The following is a 12908-nucleotide window of genomic DNA, read 5'->3' as shown; positions in this document are numbered from 1 at the left end:
GCTGGTTTTCATTCCAGAATGTATGAATGGTGCTGAACCAACACTGAAGTGTATGAAGCGCTTTTCTGTCTTCAGTCTGCAAGTGTTCAGACAGGAGAAGCTGGAAACAAGCTGTTTCACACAGAAGTACAGAATACAGAGCAGTGAAGTGCAGGAGAGAGACAGAGGGGCGCAGGAGAGCTCAGGTGATTCAGCTTCAGCCCAAACCGGCGAGTCTGTCCACCCATCAGTCCGCTGACCTCCTGTGGCACAGCGGCAGGTCTCTGGCTCTCCTGGCCCACAGGGATTTCTCACACCGCCGCCCTGCTGCAGTGTGCTGGGAGTCGAGCTGCTCTGAAAGTGTGATGTGCTTTTACAGATTGTTGAGAGCACGAGGTCTGTGTGTGAGGGAATCAAGTAGGACCATTATAATGCACTGTATAGCAGACAGATCTGTCTGTTGCAAATCTAGATCATTCTTTCATACAATCGGTGCAGCAAATGAACATGAATTGTCTTGGTTTGGTTTGGTTGGAGATTTTTATGATCAGGAAAAGCCACGGTGATGGTGTAGCGTGAAAGACAAAGCAGGAGGTCTGTGGAAAGTGGGAGGAAGCCGCACTCTGAAGTGATCGTGGGGAGACGCATGTCTGGCGTCATGTCATAAAGAAGAAGCGCTGCTCTGTGTCTTCACACACTTTCCAACTGACACTGGAAATAAGAGAACCATTTGCTTGTGGGGAGAGCAGGAAGAATGCTAAGTTGTATAATAACTTTCAATCAATTAATAATATTAATGATTGTAATCACTGATTATGCGCATGTGTCACGTAGTGGCAGCAGGATTGTGACGTAACATTCGGCAGTCAGGAGCGCGTTCCAATTTTACTGACTTAAAGAGCTCAAGTACGAAGCGAAGAAAAAATCTCACCTTCTGAGCTTCTTTTTCCACTGCGGATTCAAGAGTCATAGCTGTTTACTGCACTAGGCAGGGACGTGCTGAGGCTCGGTCACACAGATCGGATTGTTCTAGTGTTGTTTCTCCTGGGCAGATCGAGTTATTACTGTGTGAACATGACTGTCTGAGCAGGAAGGAGTTCAAGCCTCTTAACTTATGGGTGGTTTGTATTCACTAGAAGACTATGTACAGAGTGCAGATCTCAGGAGAAATGAATTGTCGCTTCTGTTCATGAAGTGCAGGACTTCCTTGCGTCTTTCATTTCCCCATTCTGCCAGTTAGCAGAGGTGGATTGTATTCCAGTACAAGAAGTTGGTAAAAGAGAGTTCTGTGGTACCTAATGAGTGTTGCTGCTGGCCTGTGAGCAATACGTTGACTTGTCACGAGCGTGAAGCCATGTCCAGCTCACGTCTTCACTGTGTTGATAATTTTAAATGCCAGAAACGTTTAGTTATAGTAGAGTTGTAGGACAGAATTCCGTTTTGGAGGGGTGCATTAGCACACTATTAGATATTAACCAGGTTGAGGGATGGATAGATTCAGCTCAGTCAGAACACTCAGTCATTTCAGAAGTGGCTGCAGTCCCTCCTGGCCCAGCTGTCTCCAGGTCAGCGCCGGCACCAGCAGGAACCACACGTGAGCCCTGGGTCGCAGACAGGGGTCTAAGAGCTCAAGGACTAGACCCCCTGCACACCAGTCACCAATCAGACTCAACAATAGGTTCTCTGCTTTAGGCAGTGCGTCTGTTGATGCAGATAAGGTGCTCATAATTGGCGACTTGATAATCAGGAATGTTAGAAATCCTAACCATCACAAAGCTGTGGTCTCTGTAAAATGCCTTCCTGGGGCCTGAGTTTCTGACATTGAGGCGAAACTAGACACATTTTCCAGTAATGAATCTTCCACCTTGGTTGTTCACGCTGGAACAAATGATATAAATGTGCAAAAGAGCACAAAGAAAATTTTCGGAATTTAGTTGTGTCTGGTCCCTTACCAATCTTATACAGAGGGGACGTACCCTATAGTAGGCTATACTCCCTAAATCACTGGTTGCATACAATAGAATAACCTTTATTAATAATTGGGACATTTTTTGGGAATGGCTTTTATAAATGGGACGGTCTCCACCTTAACCAGAGGGGATCATTAATTCTATCCCAAAATATAGCAGAGAAGCTGCTTGCTTGACTACTAAGAGCACCAACCAGGCCTCAGCCATGTGATCTTAAATCGTGTGCTGTCTGTACTCCCAGCTCTAGTTCACCTCCTGTACCGACCCAGGTTCTCTACCACACGGCATCCCATCAATCACATTACTATCCAGAACCAGCTATGAGTGTGAATAGACAGAGTATTGCAACTATCACTAGACCTAGATTAGAATTCAGACGTTCCTTTAGGGGCTCCTGTGTTGACAATTTAATTTCCATTCCACTGGAAATTAAACCTAAAGGAAGGTAAACCTAAATCAGTTAAAACATGAAACTACCTTAAAATGCTCACTGTTAAATGTTGGCTCACTAGGCAACAAATCAGTTCTGGTTAATGATATGGTTCTTGACACCAACTCTGACCTCTGCCTACTAACAGAAACCTGGTTTCGACCCACTGACACTATTCCTTAAGTTGAAGTCTCACCTAATGGCGAAACTTTTTTACAGAAAGCTCTTTGCTCAGGGCATGGCGGAGGCCTAGCAGCCATCTTCAGTGAGTCTCTGAGAATTGAATTAAAAACTATGAATGACTTTCACACATTTGAAGCAATGCTCCTTAAAATAGCTCCCGAATCATCTACATACATTCTTTTAGTGTACAGACCCCCCGGTAGATCCCATCCCCACTCAGCTAGTCAAAGATTCCTTCGAAGTACTGGCAGGACCTATAATTAGTATGATGAACACATCCCTTGCATCAGGCGTTGTACCTGATCAATTTAAGGTAGCGGTTGTTAGATCAATATTGTTCTCTCTTTACATGCTGCCGCTAAGGAGGAAAACATGAAAACAATATTAACTTTCATTCATATTCTGGTGACACTCAAATATACATTTTGTTTACACCAAATGACAACTCTTCTCTTAACACTTTAGTTAATTGCATTAATGATGTAAAGACTAGGATGAGTGAAAACTTGTTACTCAACTGAGGTTCTATTGTTTGGAGGCAACAATGCTGATAGGACTACTATAACTTCAGCACTTAACTCAGAGGATTTAAAAATTTGCCTCAAAGACTCTGCACGTAACCTAGGCATCATATTAGACACGAGGCTCTCATTTAACTCTCATGTTAAAACAGTATCTAAAACATGCTTCCTATAGTTAAGAAATATCACAAAACTAAGGCAGTTTCTCTCCACTCAAGACAGAGAGAAATTCATACATGCTCTTGTAACAGCAGGTTAGATTACTGCAATGCCCTACTATCAGGGAGCACATATCGCACTTTCAACACCTTACAGCGAATTCAGAATGCAGGAGCTAGAATCGTTACTAGGAGCTGAAAGTACAACCATATAACCCCCATACTTAGCTCTCTTCATTGGCTTCCTGTCAGGTACAGGGCGGACTTCAAAATCCTTCTACACAGTACTTACTTACAAGGCTCTCAGAGGTCAGACACCTGTCTTTCTAATGGAACTTATTAATGTATACCACCCAAGTCGCCTGCTTAGTTCACAGAATGCAGGTCTTCTTCATATTTTATGAATTAATAAAATAACAGTTGGCTGTAAAGCCTTTGGTTACAGGACCCCTATCTTATGGAACAGTCTCTCACCCTATATTCAGGATGCTGAGTAAATCTCAGTATTCAAATCCTAGCCTATTTGCTTACACACATAAATAAATATATTTCTGGACACTTCACTCAAAGTGCTTTACAAGTAATGGGGATCCCCTCCACAACCACCAGTGTGCAGCCCCACCTGGATGATGCACCAGTACACTCCTCACATACCAGGTCTCAGTGGGGAGGAGAGCAGAGTGATGAAGCCAGTTCAGAGATGGGAATTATTAGGAGACCATGATTGGTAAGGGTCAGGGGGAAATTGGTCAGGACACTGGGGTAAGACCTCTACTCTTTTCAAGAAATGCCCTGGGATTTTTAATGGCCACAGAGTGTCAGGACCTCACTTTACGTCTCATCCAAAGGACGGCGCCTTTTTACAGTACAGTAGGAGGAAGTTTGACTGAAGAGAAAGCGACTGCTTTATTCTGCTATCGAAACCACGCAAAATATACGCACTTATGAGGAGACCGACGGAAAACGTACACAGTTTAGGGTGGTAACTCGTGAACTACAGGCTATAGACTTATAAAGCTACACAGGACACTAAAGCTACTATAACACTATTTACATCAGCAGGGTCAGCTGCTGGTCATTGTGCTGACCCTCAGACTCCCCCCGGCTACAACTCCCAGCCTGCTTCGCAATTCGAAAAAAACTACATCAAAAGGGGAAGTCAGTAATCCTAAATCAAAGCCGGGATCCGGGAGCCGTCGTTCAAAGCAGAAAGCCAGGAGTCTGAAACCGAGGAGTGTACTTTCCGCAATCCAGAGGCCAGAGGTCCAACAGGGACAAGCAGTTCCAAGCTGAAGAGGTGTAAACGAGAACAAGCGAAAAGCAATAATAAAGCTCACATGGACACCGAGCGAGGAGGTCAGGGAAGACTGTGCTTCAGTGTATAATGAGATGGTGGTGTGGTGGTGAATTAGTGATCCGGTAGGTTGCCTAATTCAGCGTGGTCTACGCAACAGGGAAGCGGGGATCATAACAAGTAGCAAAGGAGCATTTTTTTCAAACATCAGCTGTATAGAGCCCTGTTACTCAAGAGTTAGTCAACGAGGCTCCCAAGTAGAGCTGGGTGTTGTAACTTGGGCATTTCTATCCACCTCCTCCATCTGAGGGTTTATGGCAGAAACTAAACTACACTTTGCCCAATACACAGCTCATCTGTGCTTCAGAATGGAATGTGTTCAACAACTGTACAGAATAGTATGTCTTCCAGAGCGCCTTTTTGGTGGAAGGAAAATAATTCCCTCTTGCAAACAGGTTTCCTTTTCCTGCAGGTGTCACTCATCTAACATGCTTTATGCTCAGCTGCTGAATGATACACATCTGCTGTAGTCTTACCTGGCTGCTGCTTGAACTCAGTGTCTTACTGATACATACTCCAGAGAGGCTCTTTCCATTCAGACTGATATAACCTCTGACACCACCTTTTGTTTGTGTAACCATGGAGAGTATCAATATCAATGAATTCTTTCGCACAATGTGTTTTACAAGAGTCTTGTACATACATCGTTGGATATATATACTGTAGGACAAGTTATTTCATAGGCTACAATACCATATAATAATCCAATTTAAAGTATTGCAAAAGAAAAAGTCAACATACAGAGGCACTGTCTATACTTTACACATGCAAAAGCTTTTAACATTGCACTCTTTCAGTAAGAGTGGTCTCACAAAGGACACCGAGATTTGCCACTCTTCACAAAGCGCTGTCCATTGTTCTTGAAAAGCTTGAAATTCCCCCTGATCTGCATTTTTTTTCTGCTGCAGTAACATTTTCATATATTGTTGTCTGTTAACATGGAACAAGAAAGCAAAATATTTATTAAAACATAAATATTGTAGTATTATTTACTGAAGATATTTCCTTTCAGTGACTTGGTCAGTGACTTGTACAGCTGTTCAGCTCATTGTAAGCCACCATTAGTTCTATATGCAGTTCAAAGCCACAGTCAAGTCTATATTTGTGAACTTATTTGGGGAGCTGCTGGGATGAGACAAGACCTTTTCTCCTGACATCAGTCCAGCAGAACTGTGGACCAGCTCTCACATGGGATCAACAGAGACTTCACTAACTCACTGCTGAGGTTCAGGCAGAATATGCCACAGTGTTGACCTCTCACAAACATGTGTTTTTATTTACAGGTCAGACACATTGTTAAGGAAGATGGTCTCAATTTGAAAATTTGAGCTGTTCTATGTTCAATTTACAAGAGTTGATCTGTTTTACAATCTTGTGCAATGACCTCACATCTCTAGAGAACTAATATCAGAGTTTGTTTCCTACTTTTCTAGGCACACAGAGCTGTCTGTTAATCACATGAAGGACACCTGATGTCAGGAACTAACGAGGATTAGAACAATATCCACTGGTGCTCTAATAATGTTAGACACCAGATATTGCAATAGAAGATCGTAGGTCGACTGCATTATTTTAAAACTAATTTGACTAAAATCTCAAAATAAATTGAAGATATATCTGTTTCTCCTTTATGTGACAGGTGCAGATCTTCTGAAGGCTGTGCCCCAAGTTATATAAACTTTGGGTAGAAATATTTCAGTGGTACTTAAAGGTGTTTGGGAAGAATATACCCCAGACCCTGAATTAGCACTCTCTGGTTGTTCAGCGACAATGTTCACATTAACCATCAGCACTGGCGTTTGGAATAATTGTGGCTGAACAAAATTGCTTCTATGGCACAAGCAATCTGGAGCCATGCCATGAGATCTGGGGCCTTTTTCCTCAATACATTTAAAACATAGAGCTTTGTTGTTGTTGTGTGATTATGGCTGTTGCAAATTTTGACTTAACAAGAAAACTGTTAAAAAGGCAGAAGCAAATTTGAGGATTTTTAATTGTCTGTTTTTCATGTTTCTCATTAAAAATATCAAAGCTTTTTTGAAGATCCCAGAGAAGTCTATCCAGAGGCCAGTCAGCCAAGCAGCAGTGCCACCTAGTGGTCAGAAAGCTGAGCACAGACGGGTAGGATTATAACGAGATGAGGGATAATGTGGGAAATTATAAAGCAAATATTGTTAGGATACATAGTTAAGTGTAACATTTAAATAAGGAGATGCTATATCAAAACTGTACCACTAGTAATGCTTCATTTCAAATTTGCTGTATGTTGCAAAGTTTTTGCTCTGGAATCAGCCCAAACTGTGAAGAGTGACCAGATACATTCTCAGGTTCACGTGATTGTCCTGCACTGTTCAGGGGCACAATTTATGTATTGAAAATCCTGAAGGGCAACAACAACTCTACTGTATGACCTTCACCTTCCTGTCTGGAAACAGGAGTCACTTCTGTGTACTAAGTGTGGTCAAAAGTACTGTGTGGAACCATATTGTTGCAGTTGGTAATGATCTTTCACAAAAACAAATCTCAATGACATTGTATCAGCAATTGTTACATACTCAGCCTACTTTAAAAGTTTAATTCTACATTAAAGATAAATGGGAAAACTGATTACAAGTAAGGAAATAAAAATGTAAACAATCACTCAAAAAAAAAGTCACAGTTGAGTGGACTGTACACAATACTGCTTCACTTGACTACAAATGCACACACACAACTTGGTAAAGTACTAATAGGTGTTATTTTTGTAATGTGTTGTAGGTATTCATATGGCAACTGCATCTTCAATTGTACAAGTTCACCAAGCCCCATCCCACTCAACTAGTTACAGCAGTGAAGTATCACACCTAAACCTGAGTTAAACCTCAGGTGAGTATTTAACAATGAATACAAACTCAGTTGTATAAAAAAAAAAAAAGCACCCAGTCATCATAGTCAGGGATGTAATAGAAAGTTAAGACCAAGTGCTTTGCACTGACACATTATGGGAACAAACATTACACTGGAGTGGTTTAGGGTTAAGAGAGTGAAAGGCCTTGAGGACCCCAGGCACAGCCTCAACTTACATCCCTGTTTAGGGCCACTGGAAAAGACCGATCAGTGATGCTCCCCAAGAAACATGGGGGCACTCTAGCTAATCCAGTCATGCACGAAACTGGAACAAAGCCACTGTGGAAAGAGACTAGGTGTTTCATTATCTTATTTCAGGCAAAGGGCCATGTGAGTAGAGGGCTTTCAGGTCTGGATATTAATGCCTAATGGGACATGCCAGGTAGTCTTCCTCATTAAATCAGGAGGACTGGTTTTAAGATCATTAACCAATTTGAAGCTACAGAATTAGACACCACAGAAGAACAGGGTTTTTCAGGCATTTTTATTGCAGCACAGAGAAAACCCAAGATGGGCATTAGTGCCTCATTCCACTCTGAATCCTTCATGCAGCCCAGTCATGCCTGTCGCTTTCCACTCAGGACCAGACCACACAGGCTGCTCAGACCTGGCACCTCTGGACTCGGCCATCTTTGCACACAACCCAGAGGATTCCTCGGTCATAGGACACATGCCTGGCCACACCAGCTGCCCTTAGAGCCCACCAGCTCCTGCCAAAGGGGTTACAGGCATCAACACCAAGCCTGCAGGAAGAGGCACAGGGTTAGAGCAGCCTAGAATTAGGACAGTCATTCAGGCAACCATGTGCATTAAACCCTCCCCCAGCTCACCTCTTGAAGACCACTCCATTCCTGTTCACCCCATACACACTGCCATCTGAGCCCACCTCCACCAGGGACAGGGAGCCCTGAATGGGGTACCACCTGTCAGAGCCTTTGCAGGAATCCCCACTCACATCCAGCTTGACGAAGATCCGGTCCAACCTGTTCACTCCCCAGCAGCCAAAAGGCCCACAGGAATAGTACTTGAGGGAGCCCACGACAGGAATCCAGGGGATGTTGCCCTGGCCAGCATACTGCAGCACAGGCCCGCTGTTCAGGCAGAAGATGGAATTGGCAGCATTGACACCAACCACGAACTTGTCTCCACCAGCATCAATCTGGATGAGGGAGCCTGCAGAGGAGAGCAAGAAACAGCTGTTCTCAGCAGGGGGCAGTGCAGTGCTCATTCCTCAGTATGAAGTCATGAACACTTGAGGAATGAAAGATGTTCTGGCTGAAAGCAGCTACTAGCCATGGATAAACTTGAAAGCCATCATTTCTAACCCATATAGATCAGCTGCAGCCTCACCTGGCTGTACTTGGATCCACCTTCCCCGAAGCCACTTGAACACAAGGCTGGCGAGACTCACACTCCAGAGCCCTGCTGGCCCCACACTCACATGTTTCCCCTTCATGGCCAGAGAGACCCAGCTGTTGCCCTGGTAGCTGACCAGGTTGTCTGCATTGTCAACTCCACACACCAGCATCTACCTGCTTCAGACTGCCAGGCACAGCCCGACACTGCAAGGCTTCACACCCACTGGGAAGGAGAGGACACCACTGGGTCAATGATCATGTGGAAGCAGCCTGAGCTGAGGGCAACATAGGATCATGAGCATCCGACACTGAGGGACTAAGTCAATATACGAGGACAGAAGAAACAAGCCAATAGGGCATTAATGAATCAGCAACAACCACAAGTGAACAGAGCTCCATACACAGAATCAAAGGTTTGCAGAACTTCAAGAGCACACAAACATCCATGTCATGGATTTAACACTCAGGCAGCATCTATACTCAAGATCAAATACCTATACTGAAATCCTTAAATACTAGCAGCATGCAGTTAATCCTCCCATCTGCCTTTATGCTGCTCCTTTTACTCAAAGTAAGAAACCCAAACCTTACCTAGAAAGAATCCTACAAGCAAACACAACACACAGCCTCTCCCTTCCATGTTGATGAGTGATCACACAAACCTCATGTATGGGATAAACCCCCACAGTGGCCTTTATATACTCAAGGCTGCTGGGCTTCCACTCCTACACACACCTGTCTAACCAGGTGTTAAATTGTGAACCATAACGAGCTGCTGATTGAATCACTCAAGTATCAATTACAGAAGACATCATTAATTATTTTCTTTCCATAGACCTTATCCTCAGGGTTTAGGAATCATGGCAGCAAAAACTGAAATTGAAGCCCAGTGCTTCAGATAGTCATGAGCTGGATTAGTACTAATACCAGCAGTGACATCCTCCAGTAGTGCAGGTCAGGGGTGGTCTAAATTAGATAACGAGACAAATAGTTTCATCGCAAAGCTGAATGTTTGGTTACTCTTGCTCTTGAGATATTTTTTTTCATTTCAGATTTGATCTCCCAGATTAAAGATTACATTTTTCTGAGCAATTAGAGGAAAATATCTGGGCCCTAGACTGAAATATTCCAAGTCCAGTCTTGTTTTCTCAGTTAATGTCATGTGGGAGAGGATTGGTGATAATTAAAATCTATGAAAGCACAAGTTCCTGCATTCAGAATGGGGAATTAATGATACTGTAGCTCTTAAAGCACTTAATTCACGAGTGACCATTTGGACAGCACAGTGGTGTGGATTAAGGACTGCAGCCTCACAGTTCCTGGGGTTGATGTCCAACGGAATTTCCTGCTGTGTGGAGCTTGCATGTCTTCCATGCGGATTTTCTCTATGGGATGTAATGGAAAGTTACTGAAAAAAAGTGTTTTATCCTAAATATGTCAGTTTACGGGCAGAGCTGTGTTGTAAAAGCAGCTGGATTCTTAGAACAAAGTGTGATTGTACCCAGCGAGTCAAGGCCATGGGATGTTCTAAGAATATGTTGATCTCTGTCCCAGCAAAAAGGCGATGGGTAACTGCACGTAGCTGTCTTCTCTGTCCTAAGCCTAAGACCTATAAGGACTGGAAAATTACAGTCTCGCCTGTCTTTGTTTTACCAACCTACCATAATGAAGTAAACAAGTTGAGGTGTTGCATCAGCTAAGTGTGTAAAATAAGGGACCTTTTCCTATTTTACTTTGAAAATCAGCTCTCACTTGCTGCACAGACTGGTGGTTGCTGTTTTTCCCTATTGCGCAATATGAATAAATGCCTTACTGAGTGAATGAGAACACCTCTCCTGGCTCGTCTTTGATAAAATTCCAAGACAGGGACCAGTTTGCTGCCAATTTAGAAAGGCATCCTGGCTTTTCAAAGTAGTTTACATGTATGTAAAAAGTTATGTCAATGATTAAAAAATTGCAGCTTAACACAGACAACACAGCAACAGTGTAACGAATGATACAATAATAATAATACTATACATACAGTACAATCAGTACAGTGAGAAGTGCACTACGAAGAGTTACTCACAGTCCAGAACACACAAAGAACAGAACAGTACACAAATTGCACAATATAAATATGAATATAAATGTATTGCACAGGTCCCTGGCATATATTGCCCAAAAACGGTTTTAAACGGGAAAAAGAAAAAGAACAGCTGTATCAGTTTACTGTTCAGTCCAGAAACAGGTCCCTGTCAATGTTGCCTCTGCCCAGACACACAGTGGATGCGTTGTACAGTCTTATGGCAGAAGGCAAGAATGACCTCCTGTAGCGCTCCCTGTCGCACTGTGGTTCGATCAGTCTATTGCTGAACGTGCTCTTCAATCTCACAAGCATGTCATAGAGGGGATGGGAGACGTTGTCCATGATGGCCTCTAGTTTGGACACCATTCTCCTCTTGGCCACTACCTCCAGGGGGTCCAGGCCAGACCCAATGACAGAGCTTGCTCTCCTGATGAGCTTGTTCAGCCTGTTAGAATCCACTGCTCTAATCCCAGGGTCCCAGCATACCACTGCGTAGAAAATGGCGCTCGCCACCACCAACTGATAGAACATATGTAGCATCTTACTACATACATTGAAGGACCTGAGCCTCCTCAAGAAGTAAAGTCGGCTCTGGCCCTTCTTGTAGATGGCATCGATGTTCTTAGACCATTCCATCGTCAATGTGCACTCCCAGGTACTTGTACGAGTCCACCATCTCCACGCCACTCCCATGGATATAGACAGGAGTATGTTTGATGCTTTTCCTCCTGAAATCTACCACCAGTTCCTTCATCTTTGTTACATTCAATTGCAGGTGGTTCTCCCCACACCACTCCACAAAGCTGCTGACCTCTTCCTCTGCACTCTTCCTCCTGCCCATTCTTGATACATCCCACTGTAGCGGCAAGGCTTATTAAAATACAGGAATTAAGTTTGCTGCTCCCTTGTCAGTCCCTCTCTCCTTCATCTCAGTGGTGCTGGATACAGAGAGGCCATTCCAGTTGGTTCACATTTAAGGTGTTTTTCTAGCCGATAGAGTGTCCTGATAAGGAACAACTCCCAAAGCTGAGATTCTCCAGCAACCCTAATAAAAGGTCATCTCTTGCGCCTTACTGTCTGGGAGAGTCTTATTCAAAGTTGTTTACAACCCTAAGGTCAGAGTGCATTGTTACCTATCCTCAGCCAATCAGGAACTGGTAGGGCAGGTTTAGCCCAAGTGGGTCTAAAATGCCCACAGAACTTTCAACCAATGAACGACTGTAGTTCCTCCAGGTAAAATAGGCAGCACAGGGCTTCCTTGGGGCGCCTCCCGGACATTCTCAGACTCAGCTCCTCCTGGACATCCTCAGACTCAGCTCGGACCACCACGTAACGGCCAGTGTGTCCGAGAGTCAGAACTTCACTTCAACAAGTGAACTACGGTCAGAACTGTGGACAGCTGAATCTGTGGATTCAGGACTTGCGCTACATCAGGAACGAACCGGTCTTCTTCCTGTCTAAAGAGTGTGACCTGCTTGGACCCACAGTCACTTTTCTCCTGTGGACAAACTCTGCTAGTTTCAGCCAACACTAACTAGCCGGTCTTCAGAGAGCATCAGCAGAACACCGCAGCAGAAATCTCTCCCACTTCTCTCTCGCTGAACCAGCACTGCCTGGCACCGAGCCAGAGAACGCCGATTGGACACAGCAACAAGCCTGCAGCTGTTTGTGTCCGCAGGAGATCTGAATCCACACAGATTGGATGAGTATTCAACATTCTGCATTACAGCTCGAGAATTCAATTGTTACCTCAACCTGAGATTATATCAATTTAATTCCTATGAGTGATGTACTTGCTTTTGAGTATCTAGTGTAGAAGTTGTAATCCAAGTTAATTTACGAAACGGTCTAAATGAATGATATACTGAACGTATGTCCCTCTTGGTTTGTAACTCTTCATGACTGAATATATACCTTTTGTATTCTGCTAACCCTCACAATAAGATCTGTTATGTTTATATGCACATTTTATGTATTAATAAATGTATTGTGGTGTATTAG

The 12908-nt window shown here is 43.6% G+C and overlaps 1 protein-coding gene and 1 pseudogene across 2 annotated transcripts in view; both read right to left on the bottom strand.

Moving 5' to 3' along the window:
* The window catches only part of LOC148639771 (fish-egg lectin pseudogene), a 61473-nt pseudogene extending 51979 nt beyond the window's left edge, over nucleotides 1-9494 (bottom strand). The window contains exon 1 of the transcript XR_015930732.1: nucleotides 9431-9494. The product of XR_015930732.1 is annotated as a fish-egg lectin pseudogene (transcript). The remainder of the gene's footprint in view (nucleotides 1-9430) is intronic.
* On the bottom strand, nucleotides 7947-9001 carry LOC148639772 (fish-egg lectin-like). Its single transcript, XM_088620663.1, has 3 exons — nucleotides 8832-9001; nucleotides 8312-8654; nucleotides 7947-8224 (listed from the first exon to the last, which is right to left on the bottom strand). Exons 1-3 carry the CDS (start codon nucleotides 8935-8937, stop codon nucleotides 8083-8085), a joined length of 591 nt encoding a protein of 196 aa, XP_088476789.1. The 5' UTR covers nucleotides 8938-9001; the 3' UTR covers nucleotides 7947-8082.
* Nucleotides 9495-12908: the final 3414 nt, after the last annotated feature.

Source organism: Lepisosteus platostomus, chromosome 26 (assembly GCF_059453375.1).
Source record: "Lepisosteus platostomus isolate fLepPlt1 chromosome 26, fLepPlt1.hap1, whole genome shotgun sequence".
In the NCBI taxonomy this organism is placed as follows: domain Eukaryota; kingdom Metazoa; phylum Chordata; class Actinopteri; order Semionotiformes; family Lepisosteidae; genus Lepisosteus; species Lepisosteus platostomus.
The sequence above is the reverse complement of the archived record's forward strand: the minus strand, read 5'-3'. Positions and strand labels throughout refer to the sequence as shown.

What these genes read in the sequence shown, in the direction of transcription:
- LOC148639772 (XM_088620663.1), bottom strand. Translation starts at nt 8,937, where the DNA reads ATGAAGGGGAAACATGTGAGTGTGGGGCCAGCAGGGCTCTGGAGTGTG. An exon ending in GTGGATCCAAGTACAGCCAG is followed by an intron (nt 8,655 to 8,831) that starts GTGAGGCTGCAG and finishes TCTCCTCTGCAG; the next exon opens with GCTCCCTCATCCAGATTGAT. An exon ending in AATGGAGTGGTCTTCAAGAG is followed by an intron (nt 8,225 to 8,311) that starts GTGAGCTGGGGG and finishes CTCTTCCTGCAG; the next exon opens with GCTTGGTGTTGATGCCTGTA.